This window comes from Leishmania infantum, chromosome 10 (genome assembly GCF_000002875.2).
Source record: "Leishmania infantum JPCM5 genome chromosome 10".
Taxonomy (NCBI): Eukaryota; Euglenozoa; class Kinetoplastea; order Trypanosomatida; family Trypanosomatidae; genus Leishmania; species Leishmania infantum.
Window position 1 is genome coordinate 166,825 of NC_009394.2, and position 21,732 is coordinate 188,556.

A 21,732-nucleotide genomic window follows, 5' to 3' on the forward strand; every position below is an offset into this window, starting at 1 on the left:
AGCCAAATCACGCATGCGCGCACACGCACACCGGTTCCTTGCCTTTTACCCGCCACCCCATCCCTGGCCAAAAATGCTCTACAAGCTTCCTCGCATACTTCTCCCTCTCCTCATGCACCTTTTTTCTGGTGTCTCGCCACCATTTGTGTGTCTGTGGGTGTGTTTTGTGTGTCTGTGTGTTCGTTGCGGTCCTGCAGACTCTTCCAATGGTCTCTCTTGACATACTTATGCCTCGCACACACACGCGCACACAGACTCAGATACACATTCCCTCTGCATGACTGTGCATGTTGTTTTGTTGCACCTTCTTCATATTCTTCGTTGCCTTGTCAAGGAGATCGTGCCTCGAGGGAACGCCGCACAACTGTCAGCGCCGTCGAGCATCGTCGATTGGACGCAGAACCGAAGAAAAAAGAAAGAGGGTGAGATGGATAAAGTGCGCATCTGCAATATCCGTGCACATCTCTCTGTCTCACTCTCTATCCACACATTTTTTTTCCGGCTGTGGCTGTGGATGTGTATGGATAAAAAGGGAACACATCTATACATGCGTTTTCATGTGTGCGTATGTAAGCATATATGTGTGTTGTGTGATTCATATGCTTCCCTCTCCCCTTTTATTTCGCTTGTAGCTGTTTTTCTCTTTTTTTTCGTTTCCGTCCTTTCCCATTTTCCTGCTGCTCGGAGTGTTGCCACCCTTTCGCTGGTGTTCTTGGTCTCATCATGGTCTCTGCCCCCTCCGCCTCCCCTTCTCCTTTGGCCCCCCGTTTGCCTCACCTCCCTCCCTCCCTTTCCCGCCCTTTTTTGTTCGGTATCTGTTCTGTGCATATATATGCCCATGCATCTATATATATATATGTATATATATATATATGTGTATGTCTGTGTCTGTGTGCGTGTGGTGCGGTCGTCTCCTGTTGGTGGAGGGCACTGGCCCAGGCCCCCTCCCCTTTACCTCCCCCCTTGTCCCTCTCGCTCGCTTGTCACAGGAGGAAGCATTACACACACGTACATAAGTAAAGCGGTATGTGTGTGTGTTCTGTGCCTCGCCCCGTCCTTCCCCACCCCTTCCCGCACACATACTCACACCTCGATCTCTCTCTCTCTTTCACTGGGTACCCTGTGATCGAAAAGGAAGCTTTTCTTTTTTTTTTCTAGGTTCGAGTTTTTCTCATGTAGATTTCTCCCCACACACACACACACACACACTCCCTCCCCTCTCTTCCGACGCCACCCCTTCTTGGACTCCTCTTGTGATGGTCCGTGTGGCATCGTTTGGGGCTACGCCAATGTTTGTCTTTCATTGTTTTTTTTTGTTTTCGTGCTTATCTCTCCGAAGGTGCGCTCTTCTCTATGCGCATGCGTGTGTGTGCGTGTGGTGGCTCCCTTCTCCCTCCCCCTCACTCGTCGTGTGCCTTCCGAGAAGCACCGCCACGCAGCTTCCGTCTTCCGCGCAGACTCATCGGGTGATCTCCCCCGAAAACGTGAGCTGAAAGCGAAAACGGAAGAGCAGCACAGAAAAGGAAAGAAACAGCGGCACCCTCTTGTGGCAGTCCGAGGAACCGTTGCTGTATCGTTGCTCTCTCAGAGATCAAGGAACCATCCATTCTACATCCACGCATACGCGTGCACCGGGCACATTAGACGGGCTCATGTGCCCCTGAGCCCGGCGGCTATCTTCGACATGATGGCACGTGTCTTGGCCCTCTTATTTTTTTCCGTCCCCTTGCCGTTTTCCTTCCAGCGCAGGGCAGCAGGGGAAACCGCGCACAGTTGGACGGCAACGGCACAGGCACACAAGAAGGCACAACGAACCCGATTTCTTTTTGTTCTCCCTTCGTTTTACGTGGTTTTTTTGTGTGTTGTGTGTTCATTTTGTATTTGTTTTTTTTTTTCATTTGTGGTTTCAGTGGCAAGACGAATGGAAGAGAAAGAGGGCGCGGAGAGATTTGTTGGGTTGCTGTTCCGCATACTCTGCACACCTGTGTGCTGCATGGCTCCTCCTCTCCCCTTACTCCAAAGGATGTGATTTGCTTCCGAAGACGAGCCGCGCATCCTCCTCGCTCGCGCACACGCCACCGATGTCCCCTCTCCCAGGCCTTATTTCTCCCGTTTTGATCTCGCATGCCTTTTCTTTGTCTTTTTTTTTCTGCGTTGTAAGACTTTCTTCTTTTCTTTCTCGTGCATGTTTGCGCACACACGGTACGGCGGGTGCACCCCTCCCTCCTCCACGCGGAATAAAAAAGAGACACACCTCCACACACGCCCCAAAACACGCGTGTTCGCATGTTTTTCTTTTTGCTTGTTTGCGCGTGCTCTCACTCTCGCGCTCGACTGCCCTTCCAGCCGCCGCCGCGTATGTTTGCTTACCTGCAGCATGTGCGTAGTGTGCATGTGAAGGCTGAGTGGCCAAGAGGGCCGTGGTCGTGGTAGTTGGGGAAGTGGCAGAGCCCTGTGTGTCTGTGTGTCTGTGTGTAACTCGCCCTCTCCCTCCTTGACGGTGCCCAGCTCGAACACTCCAATGGAGTAGTATGGGTGGTTCCGGTGAATGAAGAAACAAACAGAGAGCGGTAACAGTGAAATTTATGCACGTCTCAGCGAGCAACACCGCGTGGCGCCCTACCCGAGGAACCGTCGCCTCCCTGTGTTGTGCGCACGTGAGCGTATTTGCGCGTGTATGCGTATGTATGTGTGCGTTCGTCTGCGCTCTTCAGTATGCCGGGTCTTCACGGCACGCTCCGTCTCTCTGTCGCGGCTCTTCCGTTTTCCGCCTCGGTTGTGTTGCGCGTGTGTAACTCCCGCTGCTTCTCGAGGGTGTTTGAGCGACAAGCTATGCAGCCCGTGATGGTGTTGACCCAACGACGTGATGGCGACCACCTGCAAACAAAAAAGAATTTCATGGCATATCCCGTCACAAGTCGTGACGTTAAGATTTCAGCTCGTGCACCGAGCAGCTCCTTGTTTGCAGCGCCTCGCTCCTAGCACCAAGGTTTGATGTCAAGATGGGTTGGCCGGAGGAAAGGCAAGCCGATGCCGAGAGAGAACACCGTCAGGCGAAGGCTCTCCCTGAGGCAGTGTCTGCCATCCTCTTACACCAGATGTTCCTGCCGAGCGCCTTTCCTTCTCTCTCTGCCTTGTACTCGGCGAAAGCTTGCTGCGCTGCTTCCGTGACACTCTACGTTCCCGGGCTTCTGTGTGCGGTAGCGCGCCCGGCCGGCGGTGCGCAACGCCTCGTCTCCGTCGACGCTCCACACGCCCCACTCCACTCCCCCTTCGCCACGCCCGCCCCGCTCTGCAGCCCGCCAAAGTTCGCAACAGTCACTCCACATCCGCCCCGCGCCGCATCGACGTCCCACTCGCCCGCCCGTGCGTGAGCATCTGCACACGCTTGCAGCCGTCTCACGCAACCCGCGAGTCCACTTCATTTTCCGCCTCGCTTTGCCTGCCTCATCGTCTTCTTTTTTTTTTGTGTGTGTGTGTGTGTGGAGGGTGGGGGGGGGGGCCTTCTCTCTCTCTCTCGGTGCCGCACAAAACCACCTCTTCTCCCGCCCTCGCCACTCCAGCAGGAAGGACGATACATCCACTAGCACAAACGAAATCATAATCGTCCAAACAACACTTTCCACCCCCGTGAAGTCTGATCGGGTTTATCGCTCCTCTTCTGTTGTTCCGTTGTTTGCCTCTCTGTCCCTTCCCTCCTTCCCCTCCCCCTCCCCTACATCCCCACCCACCCCCGCCCCGACCACCCATTCATACACGACAAGACACACACACACACACACAAGCGCGACAAAATTCCCTGCCTTTCGCTCTCTCTCCGCCTTCTTTTTTACTCACACTTCTTCCTGCCACAAGACCAGCCACACCGCTGTGCAAGTCTTTTCAACACAAACCCCCTACCTCTCCCTCTCACAGGTCTCCATTGCCATCAGCATGTCCTACAAGGAGGCCGCTCCCAAGCGCGAGAAGGACGCCGCGGGTGCAGCAGCGGTGCCTGAGGCGGCCGCCGCGGGAAATGACGGCAAGTACATCCACCCCGAGGCAGCGTCCCTGTTCGCCAGGTGCCCGTGGGTTCGCCGCGTCCCCGTGTTTGGCGAGGCTGTCAAGGGCTACGGGCTCAAGTTCATCGTCGCCCTCGGCGCTAGCAACCTGCTCTGCAAGGGCGTCGCGGATCAGATTCTATATGGTCAGACGTACGCCATGATGATTGATCGCTACGGCATCGACGTGGCCCGCTACCAGCGCCTGTCTTCGATTTCGACCATGGGGTGGTCCATCAAGGCCTTCACAGCGATGCTCTGCGACGGCTTCGCCTTCCTCGGCTACACGAAGCGCTGGTACATGTTCATCTCCTGCGTCGGCGGTGGCGCGTTCGCGCTGATCTACGGCCTCCTTCCGGCGAAGGAGGCGTCGGCCAACGTCGCGTGTGCCTTCATCTTCCTGTCGAGCTGGGGCAAGGCCAACGTGGATATCCTGTCTCAGGGCCATTACAGTCGACTGATGCGCCAGAACCCGAAGCCTGGGCCGGCACTGGTGAGCTGGATGTGGTTTTGCATAATGATTGGCTCACTCATCGCGACTGTGATGAACGGCCCGCTCGCGGATGCCGGGAAGCCGCAGATCAGCATCTTCGTGTCTGCCGCGCTGCAGGCCATCACCTGCGTCTTCTACCTGTTCAACTGGTACGGGGAGAAGAAGAACCGCGTGCTGCGTTCCGAGGACGCGCTGTTTATTCTGGAGGAGACGCGCAAGGAGCGTGAGCGCCTGGGCCTCGAGGGGGTGAACAACGGCACGGCGGGTGCGCAGCATGGTGGTGCGGCGAAGGGGAAGAGGAGCCCGCAGCGCTCGCACTCGGATGAGGACGTGGAGGGTGCCGTACGGGATGCCCTCAACGATGGTCAGCGCGACAACGGTGAACTTGTGCAGGACGTCTACGACGACGCGTATGACGACGGCGAAGAGGTGGCCGAGGGCGAGGTGTACTACGGCAAGCCGCCGGTGCCGTGCCTGTTCGGGCTGTTCGAGGCGAACACGGAGGTGATTTCGAAGAACTGGAAGATCTTCGTGTACAGCGTTGTCATGACCTGTGCTGTGATCGCGATGCTGTGTGCCAACATCCTGGCCGACACGCTGGGCCTCCTGGTTGCGTGCGTCGTTGTGTCGACCATCTGCTGCGCCGCGTCCTTCTGGGCCCTGCCGCTGGTGATTGCGAAGGCCAACGTGTTTGCATACCTGGATAAGGCTGTTTCCATCCGTGTGAGCGGTCCCCTAAACGCGTTCTACTTGAACACCTACGGCTGCCCCGGCAACCTGCCCAACTTCACCTACACCTTCTACAACACGGTGGCTGGCGTCATCAACACTATCGTTGGTATGATTACCGTGACGCTGTTCAACTTCCTGTTCGCGAAGCATGGCTACCGCCTCACCTTCATTGTGACGACAATCATGCAAGTTCTGGCAGCGCTGTTCGACATCATCATTGTGAAGCGCTGGAACCTGTACATCGGCATCCCTGACCACGCCATGTACATCTGGGGTGATGCTGTTGTGGGTGAGATCGTGTACATGCTTGGCTTTATGCCGCAGATCGTGCTGCTGTCTCGCCTGTGCCCTCGTGGCTCGGAGAGTGTCGTGTATGCGCTGATGGCGGGCTTCGCCCGCCTTGGCCGAACCACCGCGGCGTCTCTCGGTGCCATCCTTCTGGAGTACGGCCTGCCTGTGTTCAAGACGCAGGATGACGGGTCTCGCTGCAACTACGACAACCTGCCGCTGCTGCTGTTCCTGTGCAGCATGTGCACGCCGCTGCTGGCGATTCCGCTGAGCATAATACTGCTTCCGAAGGCGCGCATCTGCGACGATATCGACATTGACGGCAAGGTGGTGCGTCAGGCCGTGGATAAGCAGGTCGCAGCTGCTCCGCTGCCGAGCTCCGACTCGGACGCGGTGATGAATGCCGAACCGCTTCATGGGAACAAGGCGGATGAGCGCGAGGCAGCGCGCGGGGAGGCGGTGCAGGGCAAACGGGCGGGCGCTTCAGAGAAATAGCTGGCGCTGTGGAGTGCTGTGCGAAGTATTGTGGCGCTTGACGGTTGTTGAAAGGGAGGTTATGGATGTCTTCAAGGAGTATCGATCCGGTAACGGATGGCGCGTCTCTGGATCATCTGGTCTCTCTTCCTGCATGAATAGGTGTTCAGCGACGTTGAGGGTGCCGAGTGCAGCCTTTGCCTTTCGCTGCATGTTGGGGCGGCATTTGATGGTTAGTCGCCAGTGGACGCGGATCGGCCGGAGGGGTGCGTTTCAGACTCAGCGGAGTAGTTGAAGACCGATGCGGCGGATGACGGGCTTTCGTGGCGGCCTGTCTTTGCGGACGTGTTGCCGTTTTTCTGCATTTGCCGATGTACACCGCTTCGTCGCTAGCTCTCTCTCTCTCTTCGACACCACCTTTTCGCCCCCACCGACTTTGCCGTGGCCCCAGCCTCCTGTGCGCGTGTTGGCTGGGGTGTCTGATGGTGGTGTTACCCGTCGTGCACCCGCCTGACCTGTCTGCGCCCCCTTCCGTCGTCGCGGCTCTGTCTGCCACGTGCGAAGACAAAACACAATACACATATGTGAAACACAACACGGGAACGCATGCAAGGACGCTAATCAGTGAGAATACGCGACTTTCTGAACCCTAACGCGGCCTCTGATGCCTTGTGTTGGTGGTTGTGATGTCTACTTCGCGTATACATGTATGTGTGCGTGCTTGGATGGAATCACGGGTGCCTCTCTCTGTCTGTGCTATGGTAGCTCGTATCCGCATCGATAAATTTCATCTCCCCGTTGCGTCACCACCACCTCTCCATATCCTTTTCGTCTCGCATGCCCTGAGCGTCTTCGAAGTTGTCGCGTGCAACAGTTTTGTGCCGTGGTGCACATCTTGCCGCTGCTTGGCAACATGCGCGAGGAAGGGAAAGGCATGGGCACGACGAAACCTGCCCGGCGGTGGCGAGGGCAGCGGCCCCGAAGCGTCGCATGTCGTTTTGCCGCGGCGCTTGTGCGCCTCTGCGAACGCAAGATCCACGACGGCACTCTGCATCTCCCGCTTTCCCTCCCTCCCTCGCGTGCGCGTGCATGAGTGGCGACCGCTTGTGCGGTTGTTATTTAGAAGCAGTGCCCGCTCACCCAAAGGAACGGGGATGCGGGGGCCCGTTGTGCCAGCCTCGCATGCGTATGAGGGGGCAAGAAACAAGAAACAAGTGGAGCAGGATGACAGGCAGCTGCCTGGCTGCCCAACGAATACACTGCACGACAAGAATGACCAGTGTCAATCTCCACACGTAGGACATTCTCCTCTTCTTTTTTTTTCCGGTGATGATTTCGTGTGCCGCTCGTTCTCTAGCGCGCGCTCTCTATGGGCGTCAAGTTGTGTGTGTTGTCGCTTCGATTTCCTCGCTGCCTCGCTCCCCTCCCCTCCACCCCCTCCGGCACGCCGTTTTGTGTTGATGGTGCGACTGGCCTGTCATCCTCCCCTTTCCTTCGGAACCTCCGTCGTCGACACACAGCACACGCGCGCTGCCGCCGGCGCGCTCCTGTGCGAGCATTTTCTCCTATTCTTCCTCCGCTGTGTGTGTAGCCATTTAGCGTGTGAGAGTGACCAGAAGGAAAGAAGCGGCACATGGGCGCGGCCCGCCGTCCGCGGATGGCCTCCTTGCCTTCGCTTCGCCCCCCCCCTCCGCATTTCTTTCACGTCCACTCTGGGGTTGGAGTAGGGGATGGGGGTTGTGAGAAGTCATTGCAGGTATTTGTCCTCCAAGAGAACGTGCCGACCCTCGTCTTCTCTGAAGTTCTTCGTTTTTTTTTTGGCGTCATCTGCTCCCGGATCCAGGACCCGGACTCTGCAACGTAGCGGGCGGACGAAGAGCGCAAGGACGCAAGCCGAACCGAGGTATTCGCCCGGATTGGGAAAGCTGGATGCAACGACTCAACCGGGAAGTGCGGAAAGACAGCGAGGGCATTGGGAGCAGACGACATAGTAGGCGGCAAGGCCGTGGGAACGCAAGACGTGAATGCCGGGCTCATGAAGGAGTGGCCAAAGATAGGCATCAGCTCGTCACCGTGAGACCCCAGCCCTTGGTCTCCTCCGCTGTTCTCTCTTTCTGCGCTTGTGTTTCGCGGTCGTTGACGTCGGCTCCGCCTGCTTGTCCCTTTCTGAGTAGGTGAGCCCTCCCTCCCCCCTGACTCTGAGTGTGTGCCCCTCGCGCTGAGTTGAGGCACACGTTGTTTGTCATTTGTTTCCTACACGCACCTATCGTTCCTGCTTTAAATTACGTCTTGCCTTCTTATTGCGGCGAAACCGCCTTTCGCTGTCCTCCTACCTCTTCCCTCTCCTGCCGTTCCAACGCGCCGCTCCCTCCCGCATGTGGTACTTTCACCCTTTTCCTCCAATTCTCTTCGCATGTTTGTATGTGTGTCGATGGTCACGCCTGCGATTCCGTCTCAGCGCTTATTTCTTCGCTCTTTCCCTCCACCCCCTCCCTTTCCCCCTTCGCATTCCTTGTAACTTTTCTGCGCGCCTCCTCTGACGGCGAATCCCACCCACACAATGCCTTGTGTGTGTCTGTGTGTGTGCGTGTGTGTGTGTGTGTGTGTGATTTGTTGGTTTCACTTTCCACTGTACGACATCTCTGCCTTCTATAGATGTTGGTGCTGACGTTCTGCAAGGTCTTCCATGTACATATATATATATATGTGTGTGTGCCTGTGTGTTCTCCTCCGACGCTGCGCTCCCTCGCTGTCGCACTGAGATGGGCGTCGTAAAACGTCGGCCTCTGCGAGCATGTGTGGGTGTGTGCTGGCTTTTGTCTTGTCGGGTGAGAGTGCGAACGGGACGGGCAGTGCCGCTCACGCATCTCTCCTTTGGGTGTTGTTTTGTTTTCTCTAAGTGCGTGTGTGCCCCGATGAAGCCGGCCACCCAAACGCGCGGTAGCTCAGCGTCCAGTGCCCCTACTCTGAGTGTTTGGGGGGGGGGAGAGCCAGAGCAGCCCATCGCTGCTGATGTCGGCGGTGAGGTCCTGGGTGGCGTGGCGTCGGAGCGACCTGCACTACTGAGCACGCTTGCGCCATCCATATTATGATCAAAACCTTAAAGCAACTCGAACGCACCCCACCCTGCCCTCACTGCTTACTGGTGGTGTGTGTGGGGGAGGGGGGCGTGAGCCACCCCGAGGGGTGCACGAGGCTGCGACCGGCACAAGGGCAGCGCACTGTGAGGCGGTGTGCGGGCAACGCGTGAAGCAGAAGCCGTGCGCAGGTAGCGGGGGCGGCGCATGTGCTGTAACCCGTGTGTTCACGGCTGCCTCGCAGCACGTGATTGCGTCTGTGGCAGGGCGGTGCGTTGTGGTGAGGGGGCGGGAGAGGGCACGAGTGAACTCGTGTTGTATGACGGAGAAGCGGACACACGGTGCCAAAAGCAAGTACCACACGAGTGATGCCAAAGACACCACCCTCCATCCCCTCTCCTTCTCCGCCCTCATTGTCGCTACTCGATGCCAACAGCGACGGAAACTCCTCTCATCAAGCGCCATTCATGTTTGCACTCCTTCTGCCTTTTCTAAACTGCCCATTTACCTGGGCGATGCGTGGCTGCTCTCGCCATACGTTGCGTTCTCCATGGCGCCTCCCACGGAGGCACGCATGCAGACGCACGAATGCATACTGGCGCTGTCTCTCCTCCCGATTCTCTCCGCCCTCTGCCTCAGCACCTTTCGCTATCCGACGCACAGATGCCAGGCATTCAAGCTCCCGTCTGCCTGCATTTCTTTTAGCGCGTGGTTCTCTGTGTCTGTCGGTGGCGTCACCCCCGCCCACATTCAGCACACCCTGCGCGGCCGCCATTCTGCTTTTCGCTCCTCTCGGCCGCCAGCGATCGTTGTTACAAGGATGCTGGAGGCTCCAACGCATCCCTACACCGATACAGCACCCCGCCACAAAAACTGCATCCGGAGCAATCTGCCACACTCCTTCCGCAACACCTTACCACGATGTCCTACAAGGAGGCCGCTCCCAAGCGCGAGAAGGACGCCGCGGGTGCAGCAGCGGTGCCTGAGGCGGCCGCCGCGGGAAATGACGGCAAGTACATCCACCCCGAGGCAGCGTCCCTGTTCGCCAGGTGCCCGTGGGTTCGCCGCGTCCCCGTGTTTGGCGAGGCTGTCAAGGGCTACGGGCTCAAGTTCATCGTCGCCCTCGGCGCTAGCAACCTGCTCTGCAAGGGCGTCGCGGATCAGATTCTATATGGTCAGACGTACGCCATGATGATTGATCGCTACGGCATCGACGTGGCCCGCTACCAGCGCCTGTCTTCGATTTCGACCATGGGGTGGTCCATCAAGGCCTTCACAGCGATGCTCTGCGACGGCTTCGCCTTCCTCGGCTACACGAAGCGCTGGTACATGTTCATCTCCTGCGTCGGCGGTGGCGCGTTCGCGCTGATCTACGGCCTCCTTCCGGCGAAGGAGGCGTCGGCCAACGTCGCGTGTGCCTTCATCTTCCTGTCGAGCTGGGGCAAGGCCAACGTGGATATCCTGTCTCAGGGCCATTACAGTCGACTGATGCGCCAGAACCCGAAGCCTGGCCCGTCCATGGTGAGCTGGATCTGGTTCTGGATCATGACCGGCTCACTCATCGCGACTGTGATGAACGGCCCGCTCGCGGATGCCGGGAAGCCGCAGATCAGCATCTTCGTGTCTGCCGCGCTGCAGGCCATCACCTGCGTCTTCTACCTGTTCAACTGGTACGGGGAGAAGAAGAACCGCGTGCTGCGTTCCGAGGACGCGCTGTTTATTCTGGAGGAGACGCGCAAGGAGCGTGAGCGCCTGGGCCTCGAGGGGGTGAACAACGGCACGGCGGGTGCGCAGCATGGTGGTGCGGCGAAGGGGAAGAGGAGCCCGCAGCGCTCGCACTCGGATGAAGGCGTGGAGGGTGCCGTACGGGATGCCCTCAACGATGGTCAGCGCGACAACGGTGAACTTGTGCAGGACGTCTACGACGACGCGTATGACGACGGCGAAGAGGTGGCCGAGGGCGAGGTGTACTACGGCAAGCCGCCGGTGCCGTGCCTGTTCGGGCTGTTCGAGGCGAACACGGAGGTGATTTCGAAGAACTGGAAGATCTTCGTGTACAGCGTTGTCATGACCTGTGCTGTGATCGCGATGCTGTGTGCCAACATCCTGGCCGACACGCTGGGCCTCCTGGTTGCGTGCGTCGTTGTGTCGACCATCTGCTGCGCCGCGTCCTTCTGGGCCCTGCCGCTGGTGATTGCGAAGGCCAACGTGTTTGCATACCTGGATAAGGCTGTTTCCATCCGTGTGAGCGGTCCCCTAAACGCGTTCTACTTGAACACCTACGGCTGCCCCGGCAACCTGCCCAACTTCACCTACACCTTCTACAACACGGTGGCTGGCGTCATCAACACTATCGTTGGTATGATTACCGTGACGCTGTTCAACTTCCTGTTCGCGAAGCATGGCTACCGCCTCACCTTCATTGTGACGACAATCATGCAGGTTATGGGTGGTGTGTTCGACATCATCATGGTGAAGCGCTGGAACCTGTACATCGGCATCCCTGACCACGCCATGTACATCTGGGGCTATACTGTTGTGGGTGAGCTCGTGTACATGCTCGCCCTTATGCCGCCTGTGGTGCTGCTGTCTCGCCTGTGCCCTCGTGGCTCGGAGAGTGTCGTGTATGCGCTGATGGCGGGCTTCGCGAGCCTTGGCCAGACCACCGCGGCGTCTCTCGGTGCCATCCTTCTGGAGTACGGCCTGCCTGTGTTCAAGACGCAGGATGACGGGTCTCGCTGCAACTACGACAACCTGCCGCTGCTGCTGTTCCTGTGCAACATGTGTACGCCGCTGCTGGCGATTCCGCTGAGCATAATACTGCTGCCGAAGGCGCGCATCTGCGACGATATCGACATTGACGGCAAGGTGGTGCGTCAGGCCGTGGATAAGCAGGTCGCAGCTGCTCCGCTGCCGAGCTCCGACTCGGACGCGGTGATGAATGCCGAACCGCTTCATGGGAACAAGGCGGATGAGCGCGAGGCAGCGCGCGGGGAGGCGGTGCAGGGCAACGCGTGAAGCAGAAGCCGTGCGCAGGTAGCGGGGGCGGCGCATGTGCTGTAACCCGTGTGTTCACGGCTGCCTCGCAGCACGTGATTGCGTCTGTGGCAGGGCGGTGCGTTGTGGTGAGGGGCCGGGAGAGGGCTCGAGTGAACTCGTGTTGTATGACGGAGAAGCGAACACTCATTAGGTGAGAGGGGAAGTGTTGTGTCAGATGCGGTTTGTACTGTTTACGTTGGATCGTCGCTCCACTCTGCTCGGTGGTGACTAATGTGTTCCTGCGCGAGGCCCCTTATTCGGTATTTCGTCGAGCTGGTTGACTGACGGCGACCGAAGAAGGGGACTCTATGCTGGTGATGCGGTAAAAGGGGAAGGGCACCCTGTGGGGTCTTTGATGCTCATCCTCATTTTCTTTGGCGGACATTCACGGTGTCGCCCTTTCTCCTTCGGTTTATATTTCTAACGAAGGCAAAGTCGAAACCAAGCGGGCTCTTCCTGGCACAAGAAGAGCCCGTTGCACGCCAGCCGATCGTTGCGGTTCATGTGCCGTGCCACTTTCGCACCGGATAAGTCTGCACCATAGGTGTGCTTGAGCCTTGTGCGTGCTGAGTGCACGTACGGACGAGTTCTTGAGGCCATTTTTGTGCCTTTGTTTGTTGTATCATCGATCTCTTTTTTTTTTCACTTTTCGTGCTCTCACATCTCCATCATGGATGCCCCTCTCTCTTCGTTCTTGTGCGTGTGTGCGTGTCGCGTCTCAGTTAGCTCGTTACTGTGGACCCTCGCGGGCAATGCGATCTCTTTCTCTCTGAGTGTTTGATGTGTGGCCTGTGAGCCTGCATTGTCTGCGCAGGTAGCCGGTCTGCGCACCACCGCCGCCACGACCTCTCCTTTGGAGCGTTGCTGTCCTTTTCCGCTCCTGCTGTCTGTGTGTGTGCGTGTGTGTGTGTGTGTGTGTGTGTGTGTGTGTGTGTGTGTGTAAGCATGTGATGTCGTGATGTTGCAAGCAGGAAGTGGTGCATAGGTGGAGAGGACGAAGGGACGGGAGCGAGAGATAGAGACAGAGAAGGACCTAAGCGCATCGCTCCTCCGCTGTTATTCTGTTCTTCGGATGCCCCTCTCTCCTTTTCTTCCTCCTTCTCTGTCCTCTTCTTCTACCGATCTCCTTCGGTCGCTCGATCTGCTTTTCTGGGCCGCTCCCTCTCACGCAAAACGTGCTGGATGTGTGCCGATGCCGAGGCCAACACGGACACGGGGGGCATCATCATTATATACAATTCCGTTTCCGAAAAGTAAGAAGCACCAAAAAATGCCTGGCAGAAAGCTCTCAAATGTGTACGCCAGCACGAGAGGGGTGGTTGGCGTGGAGAGAGTGCCCAGGGTGGAGCTGCAGTTTGGCAGCACATTCTCACCCAGCAGTCTTACCTGATCCCGCCGAAAACTTCTGGTTGAGTACTGAATGGTGGTTCGCCTACATCACGTAGCCATCCCGCGTGTAGCCCTGCCCCCCCCCTCTCCCTCTACCTCTCAAGGCTTCGTCCCGATGTCCCTCTCCCTGTTGTGTTTTCTGTTCACCTCTCTCCCCTTTCGATCTTCCTCTCGGCATCCCCCTCACACACACGCACACCATGCCCATTTCCATACCCATACCCGCACTGACGCGTTGGCATCCGCAGGCCCGTCCCGTTAGTCTGTTCGTCGCGCTGCTCCTTCGTTGGTTTCTTGGTTTTATTTTTTGCCCTCACATTCGACTTTGTTCATCTTCATTCTCTCCGCAACGCAAGGCACGCTTCTCTTCCTGTCGTGAGTCTCGTGCGTTGACGTGTCTCTCTCACTCTCCCTCTCCCTCTCCAGCCCTCGCGTTAGCCTTTTAAAAGACTTTCTAACTAACCACCGCAGGCATCACCGATCACCGCCACCATCAAGCACGGGTGCTGTAGCGATGGACTCCCCCAGCGATGGACGCGTGCACGACGACTTCACGCCTGGCAGCCCTCGCGCCCCGGACCAGGACGCAGCAGCAGCGGCACGGCAACAAAAGCCGGCAACGACTGGCGGTCTCCAGAGCCCGGTCGACGGGAAGGCGCACTTAGCCCACCCTGAGGCGACCTCACTCTTCGTCAAGTGCCCATGGATGCGGCACGTCCCCATCTTCAGTGAGGCAGCGGAAGGCTATGGTCCCAAGGTGGTCGTCTCCCTCGGTATGTGCTACTTCCTCTGCAAGGGCATCGCGGATCAGCTCATCAGCTACTCGCGGCAGCCCATGTTCATGTCCCGCTACGGCATTGACGGTCAGCGGTATCAGCGGTTGGCGGGTATCTCTACGATGGGGTGGTCCATCAAGGCCCTCACCGCGATGCTCTGCGACGGCTTCGCCTTCCTCGGCTACACGAAGCGCTGGTACATGTTTGTCTCCTGCCTGGGTGGTGCCGTTTTCGCCCTCCTCTACGGCCTGCTGCCCGCGAGACCTGCCTCCGCCGACATTGCCGCCGCCTTTGTGTTCCTGTGCTCCTACGGCAAGGCCAACGTGGATATCTTGTCGGAGGGCCACTACAGTCGCCTGATGCGCTTCAACCCACGGCCCGGACCGGCGCTGGTGAGCTGGATTTGGTTGTTCATCATGGTGGGCGCCATCGTTGCGGCCGCGATTCAGGGCCCCCTGTCCGACCAAGGAAAGCAGCAGGTGGGCGTTTTCATCTCCGCCGTTCTGCAATGTGTCACCGGCGTCTTCTTCCTGTTCAACTGGTACGGGGAGCGCAAGAACCGCGTTGAACGGGCGGCCGATGCAGCGCTGCTCTACGAGGATTTGCGGAAGGAGCGCGTGGCACTTGGTCTGCTGCCGGCACAGGACAGCAGACACGTCAGAAGCGGGAAAGACGATGTGGTCGCCCTAGTGAACGGCGCGCCGAGTGGTGCAGCTGTGGGGACAAAGAAAAACTTGCACCCGGAGAACCACTTGTCGGACGAGGAGGGCGTGCCGGAGTTAGAGCAGCGTCAGCGTGAGGCTCTCGAGGAGGAGATGTGCAGCGACGCCCTCGTCGTAGGGGAGGAAGAGGACGAAGAGCTTGCGGATGACGAGTACCTGCCCTATGAAGTCCCGCATCCCGTCCCCTGTCTCTTCGGCCTCTTTGAGATGAACAAGGAGGTAATTATCCGCAACTGGAAGATCTTCGTGTACAGCATCGTCATGACGTGCTCGGTTGTGGCCATGACGTGCGGCTCCATACTCGCGGATACACTGGGTTTGCTCATCATATGTGTGGTCATCTCGACCATCTGCTGCGCTACGTCCTTCTGGGCCATGCCGCTGGTGATTGCGAAGGCCAACGTCTTTGGATACCTGCAGATGACAGTGTACCTGCAGCTTCCCGGTGCGCTCGACAGCTTCTACTTGGCCAACGCGGAGTGCTTGCCTGATGGGCCGCACTTCACCTACACCTTCTACAACACGGTGGCGGCCGTCATTGGCAACATTGGCGGTCTTATTGGTGTGACAGCCTTCAACTACATCTTTTCGAAGCACAGCTACCGCCTCACGTTCTGCATCACGACTGTCGTGCAGATCATTGCCTCCGTCTTCGACATCATCATGGTGAAGCGCTGGAACGTGTACATCGGCATCCCTGACCACGCCATGTACATTTGCGGTGATGCTGTTGTGTATCAAGTGTGCTACATGCTGGCCTGGATGCCGATGATCGTGCTGCTGTCTCGCCTGTGCCCTCGTGGCTCGGAGAGTGTCGTGTATGCGCTGATGGCGGGCTTCTCCAACCTTGGCCAGACCACCTCGTCGTCTCTCGGTGCGATCATCATGGAGTATGGCTGGAGCATCACCACCACACCCCCGTGCAACTTCAGTAACGTACCATGGCTTCTGCTCGTCGGTCACATCATGCTGCCGCTGCTGGTGGTTCCGCTTACTCTGCTGATCCCGAACGCGCGCATTTGCGATGACCTCGACGTTGATGGTAAAGCGGTCAAGAGCGCCGTCAGCCACCAAGTCGCTCTGGACGCGGCGCAGGCTGAGGACGGCTTCGAAGAGAACACCTCGTCGGTGGAGGCTGCTGACGTAGCAACGAAAGACCTGCAAGCAGAGAGGAAGCGCGCGTGAGGCGTGGGGTACGCCGGTTTCCGAACGGCGAGCGAGTGTGCGAAGGAGCCGGGCCGGTGGGCAGGCAAGAGCAGAAAAAAAAAGAACAAAGCAAGCAACTGAAAGGCAGAAGCAGTTCACGGTGTCCGGGGGAGGGAGAGGAGGGCGAGGAGCGATGGCGGGTGTACCACAGCGTCTTATTTTGTGTGTGCGCGAAAGTGAGCCTTGCAGATCGCCGTCTTTGCCTTCGTCTCTCCCTCCCTCCTCCCCCGCCCCCTACAATCTCCTCCGACAATGCCAAAAAGTGGATGCATCGCTGTCCTCCTGTCTTCCCTTTTCTTTGGCTTGTGCTTGCTCCGGTCGAGTCGCTTCCTTCTGTGCTGTATTCCGGTATCACCTCCTTCGACACCGACCGCGCCCCCTCCCTCCTTAGCATCATCTCTAGACGATCCTTGCCGTTTCGTCTCCTGTTTTCTTTCCTTGTTTCTCCACCCCCTGCCATTCCAACGTCAGTAATGCGCGTGAATGTTTATGGAGCACACGCCACTGTGGAGCGTGGGAGGTGTGTGTGTGTGTGTGTGTGTGTGTTCGACTCAGTGAGATGCCAGCGTGGAGCCCATCGTGCGCGTCATGGCGTAAACACGCACGCACAAGCATACGCACGCACACAAAACGTGGCCTCTGCCTGCCTGCATTGTAATGTGCTGACGGGTGGAGTGCAATGGCCAGGCGCTCCTAACCTGCTTTAACATCTTATTTTTCCCTGTGGATGCCTTTATACATATATATATATATGTGTGTGTGTGTGTACGGGTGTTTTGGCAGCTGAGAGGAACTAAGGTCGACGTGGACGTGCGTGCTGCCTGCGTGTTGTCCGTCCCTGCGGCACTGTTTCTCCCCGAACTTCCACTTTCCTGTGACAAAGCCCTCTGTCTGCTCTCCCTCCTCTTGGTGCGCGCCCCACCTCGTCTTCCCTCCGACGAGTGCCTTTATTTTCGTGCGGTGCCGTTGGCGCATGTCTCTCGCATCGTGAGCTTTTCTCTTACATGTCTTTAGTTTTGACCCTCCTTTCTTCTACCAAGGGATCCGCAGTGGTCCATCGCCCTCGGGCGGGAAGGGTGTGTGTGTGTGTGTGTGTGTGTGCCTGTGTGTTCTCCTCCGACGCTGCGCTCCCTCGCTGTCGCACTGAGATGGGCGTCGTAAAACGTCGGCCTCTGCGAGCATGTGTGGGTGTGTGCTGGCTTTTGTCTTGTCGGGTGAGAGTGCGAACGGGACGGGCAGTGCCGCTCACGCATCTCTCCTTTGGGTGTTGTTTTGTTTTCTCTAAGTGCGTGTGTGCCCCGATGAAGCCGGCCACCCAAACGCGCGGTAGCTCAGCGTCCAGTGCCCCCACTCTGAGTGTTTGGGGGGGGAGAGCCAGAGCAGCCCATCGCTGCTGATGTCGGCGGTGAGGTCCTGGGTGGCGTGGCGTCGGAGCGACCTGCACTACTGAGCACGCTTGCGCCATCCATATTATGATCAAAACCTTAAAGCAACTCGAACGCACCCCACCCTGCCCTCACTGCTTACTGGTGGTGTGTGTGGGGGAGGGGGGCGTGAGCCACCCCGAGGGGTGCACGAGGCTGCGACCGGCACAAGGGCAGCGCACTGTGAGGCGGTGTGCGGGCAACGCGTGAAGCAGAAGCCGTGCGCAGGTAGCGGGGGCGGCGCATGTGCTGTAACCCGTGTGTTCACGGCTGCCTCGCAGCACGTGATTGCGTCTGTGGCAGGGCGGTGCGTTGTGGTGAGGGGGCGGGAGAGGGCACGAGTGAACTCGCGTTGTATGACGGAGAAGCGGACACACGTTGCCAAGATGGCGTTCTCCCCTTGTGTCCCTCGCAGGTTCCCTCGATTTTGTGTCTGCAAGCTAGGAAAAGGCCTTGCGTTCCTCTCCTCTCCTCTCGTCTCGTCTCTCTCGTGAAAGGATATGTGGTAGTCCCTCTCACGCCACGATTCCCGTCATCCTCTCCCCCACCTCACCTTCGAAACGGAACTCAGCCCCGTCTTTACAGGCGAGCCCGTCCTGCAAGATGTCCGCCGTGGTGCCGAAGTTTATCGATGAGCCCAGCAGCGTCGTGGCGGTTGCTGTGGACGGCCTCTGTGAGCTGAACAACCGTGTGAAGAAGATAGAGAACACCAACGTTGTCGTCTCCTGTTGCCTAGATCCGACCAAGGTCCTGCTGCTCTGTGGCGGCGGCTCCGGCCACGAACCGGCTCACTCTGGGTTCGTCGCTAAGGGCTGGCTGAGCGCGGCGGTATGCGGCAGCGTCTTCGCCTCCCCGCCCACGGCGCACGTGAGCGCCGGCATAGAGTACCTGGCCAAGCTCCAGGGACCTGATGGTCCAGGTATCCTCGTCATCATCAAAAACTACGCTGGCGACATTCTCAACTTCGAGTACGCCGTCCGCCAAGCCCGTGCAGAGGGGATTCAAGTCGAAACGGTGCTGGCAGCCGATGATGCGGTGTTCGGCACTAAAGATGTACAGAAGCGTCGCGGTGTGGCGGGATGCTGCCTCCTCTACAAAATTCTCGGCGCTGCTGCGGAGCGTGGTTTGTCGCTGACGCAGCTGAAGGCGCTCGCTGACCGCGTCTCACGCAACATGCGATCCATCGGTGCCTCGCTCTCGTCCTGCTCGCTGCCGGGCAACCCGGCCTCGTCTGTGATGCCCTCCGGAACGGTTGAGGTGGGGCTGGGTATCCATGGAGAGAAGGGACTCTTCCAGATCCCCTTCCAAGGCGCGGCGTCCCTCGTCCACTTCCTCATCAGGATTCTGATGGGCAAGGGAGAAGTAGGTGCTCCCGGCAAGACCACCGCCATCCACGCCGGTGTCAAGGCGCTCTTGCTGGTGAACAACCTGGGTGGGACAACGGACCTGGAGATGTCTACTCTTGCGCACCACTCCTTGCGCGAACTTGCCGCCGCGCAGCTCACTGTTGTTGGAGTGCACAGCGGACGCCACATGACATCGTTAGACATGCACGGCTTCTCGCTGACGCTGCTCGTAGTCGAGGACGAGAGGGACCTGGAGTTTATGCTCAACACGAACGCGTTGCAGAAGCCGCTCATGAACTTCCACGCGCCGCAGTTAAGCGGTGCGACGGTTCCGGGGCCGCTCACTGCGCTGCAGCTGGCACGGCAAGAGGCGGAGGCAGCAGGGCGCGCGGCAGCCACGCCGACCGGCAGCCCCCTCTGCGCCGCCGTGCAGCGCGTCTTCGAGAAGCTCATGACGATGGAGACCTACTTTAACGGCCTGGACGCGGAGGTAGGCGACGGCGACCTCGGCAGCGGCGTGCATCGCTCGGCAATGGCGGTGCTGGAAATGCTGCCTTACCTGCCGTGGGAGGCCGACGTGCGGCGGACCTTCACGCTCATCTCCAAAGCCGTCGCCGACGCCTTCGCCGGCACCTCTGGCCCGCTCTACGGTGCGCTGCTCATCGGCGGCGGGAACGCCGCGGCGCAGGCGCTGAAGAGCGGCGGCGCAGTTGAGGCGGTGCGCGCGGCACTTGCGCACGGAAGCCACGATGTGCAGGAGCTCAGCGGCGCGCGCCAGGGCGATCGCACGATGGTGGACGTGCTGGAAGGCATGCGCGTGTGCCCGGCCGTCGCAGCGGCGGCGACGATGCCGGAGCTGCTCAAGGCGTGCCACGAAGCGGCGCGGGCGGCCGCCGACGCGACGGCGCTGCTTCCCGCCCAGCTCGGCCGCAGTCGCTACATGGAAGGAAAGGAGGTCGGCAAGAAGGACCCGGGCGCGGAGCTCGTGGTGGCCTGGGTCGAGGCGCTTGCCTGGGAGAGCAGCTGATCGGGAAGCCTGTCAATGTATATGTACGATCCGCATGCTGTAAGTGTTATGTGACTGTTAGTCTGCCGTCATGTAGAGGTAGAGATGTCTTTGGGGATGTTTGCTCTCCTTCACATACCCTCGCTTCTGATCGGTTACGCGGAGGAGTGTATGGCACTTCTACTTGGGTATATCGCCGGCGCCACCGCGTCTCGCTCCTCCCCTCGCCTCTTGCATTCTCGTCTTCTGATTTCTTGTTTTGTGGCGTGGCGGCTGCCTCCACACCGTCTATGCTGCCTTGTCGGCCTCACAGTGGGGGTGGCGGTGGGGCGGCGAGGAGACGAGCCAAATACGCGTCCACCGCCGGCCCCCTCCCCTTCTATCTCGCGTGCATCAGCTTCGTTATTGCGTGTCTACTCAATCTTCCTGCGCCATGCGGCCCTCTCCTGCTCCGTAGTACACAGTCGCGTTGCTCTTGTCCTGTCTCTTGGCGTTTTTGTTTTCGCCGTTGTTCATATTGTGTGTCTGTGTACCTGTTTACATGTCGGTGGTTGATGGTTACGCTTTCAGGGCGGCCGGATCATCTCCCCGCTTCACGCACACTCCTGTCCTTTCTTCGTTCGAATATCTGCGAAACACCTTCCCCCTAAACCCTCCCCCCGTCCTCTCCCGCAGCCAATCACCACCCGCGTGCTGGCGTGTGCAACCCCCAGCACGCGGTACAATATAAACAGAGTATAGAGAGAGAACGAAAACGCGCGCTCTCTCTTTGGGACTCTGTGTGCGTGTGTGCGTGTGCGTGTGTGCGTGTGCGTGTGCGTGTGCGTGTGTGTGCGTGTGCGTGTGTGTGCGTGTGTGCGTGTGTGCGTGCGTGCCCGCTTCCTAAAAGACGTGTTCCTCTTCTCGCGCGCACACACCCCCCCCACATCCCTGCTCAGAGAGGAAGGTAGGCGGCCGCCGCAGCCTGCGCAACGTCATCGCTTCGTCTCCCTCTCCCTCTTGCTCCTTGTGTTTTGTTTAGGGAGTTTTGTGTGGAGGGGTGCGTCTTTCATGTACTCGAGACTGTCCTCGTTCCTCATCGCTTGCGGGGGGAGGGTAGTGGTGGGGATGAGGTCGTCTTGGGGCCTGCGCATGCCAGAGACAGAGAGGGCGGGGTGCAGAAGACGATGAAGGGACGGCGCTTCCGCGGCACAAAAGCGAAGTGTGTGCGGACCTGCGCGGGAGCACAGGGAGAGATGGAGGGACGGAGAAAGACGGCCCCATCCACCCTTCCTCCTCTTGAGGGGTTTGGCGGGTTGCCGGCACAGCGCACCCAAAGAAGAAGGGTATGGCGCTTCCCGTGCGCCAGTAGATGTGTTCATTGGTTGTGGGTGCCTCCCACGTCCCCAGCCCGCTCCTCTGCAGTCGGACGTGGCGCGCGTCACCCCACCCCCTGCTGTTATCATTGGGTTCGTCGGAAGAAAAAACGAATGGCACAAAAAGAGAAAAGAGAAGAGCGCGAAGGATGCCTTCTGTGGCGTCACGCCTCTCAAGGGAAGAGGCGTTGCACGTTGCACTGCAGTCCGGGTCAGCACTCGCCCCATTCTCCAAAGGCTCACGCTCCGATGTTTCTTCCGTTCCCTGTTGTGTCGCCCGGACACCTGTGTTGTGAGCTGCCACTTGAACATGCGTTCTTCCGGTGATAGGGGTTCGCGGAAAAGGGAAGCACACCGCAGGGGCT

At 58.7% G+C, this 21,732-nt stretch overlaps 4 protein-coding genes across 4 annotated transcripts; all 4 read left to right on the forward strand.

The window, feature by feature from the left end:
- Window positions 1–3,933: 3,933 nt before the first annotated feature.
- Window positions 3,934–6,048, forward strand: FT1 (putative folate/biopterin transporter; the record flags this gene model as incomplete). Its single annotated transcript, XM_001463652.1, has 1 exon — window positions 3,934–6,048. The coding sequence occupies one exon, from the start codon at window positions 3,934–3,936 to the stop codon at window positions 6,046–6,048; it is 2,115 nt and encodes a 704-aa protein (XP_001463689.1).
- A 3,977-nt stretch (window positions 6,049–10,025) lies between these two features.
- On the forward strand, window positions 10,026–12,122 carry LINJ_10_0410 (putative folate/biopterin transporter; the record flags this gene model as incomplete). The annotated part of the gene is made up of 1 exon (XM_001463658.1): window positions 10,026–12,122. One exon carries the CDS (start codon window positions 10,026–10,028, stop codon window positions 12,120–12,122), a length of 2,097 nt encoding a protein of 698 aa, XP_001463695.1.
- A 2,116-nt stretch (window positions 12,123–14,238) lies between these two features.
- FT5 (putative folate/biopterin transporter) lies at window positions 14,239–16,215 on the forward strand (the record flags this gene model as incomplete). The annotated part of the gene is made up of 1 exon (XM_001463659.1): window positions 14,239–16,215. One exon carries the CDS (start codon window positions 14,239–14,241, stop codon window positions 16,213–16,215), a length of 1,977 nt encoding a protein of 658 aa, XP_001463696.1.
- Window positions 16,216–18,263: 2,048 nt separating this feature from the next.
- LINJ_10_0430 (dihydroxyacetone kinase 1-like protein) lies at window positions 18,264–20,033 on the forward strand (the record flags this gene model as incomplete). The annotated part of the gene is made up of 1 exon (XM_001463653.1): window positions 18,264–20,033. One exon carries the CDS (start codon window positions 18,264–18,266, stop codon window positions 20,031–20,033), a length of 1,770 nt encoding a protein of 589 aa, XP_001463690.1.
- Window positions 20,034–21,732: the final 1,699 nt, after the last annotated feature.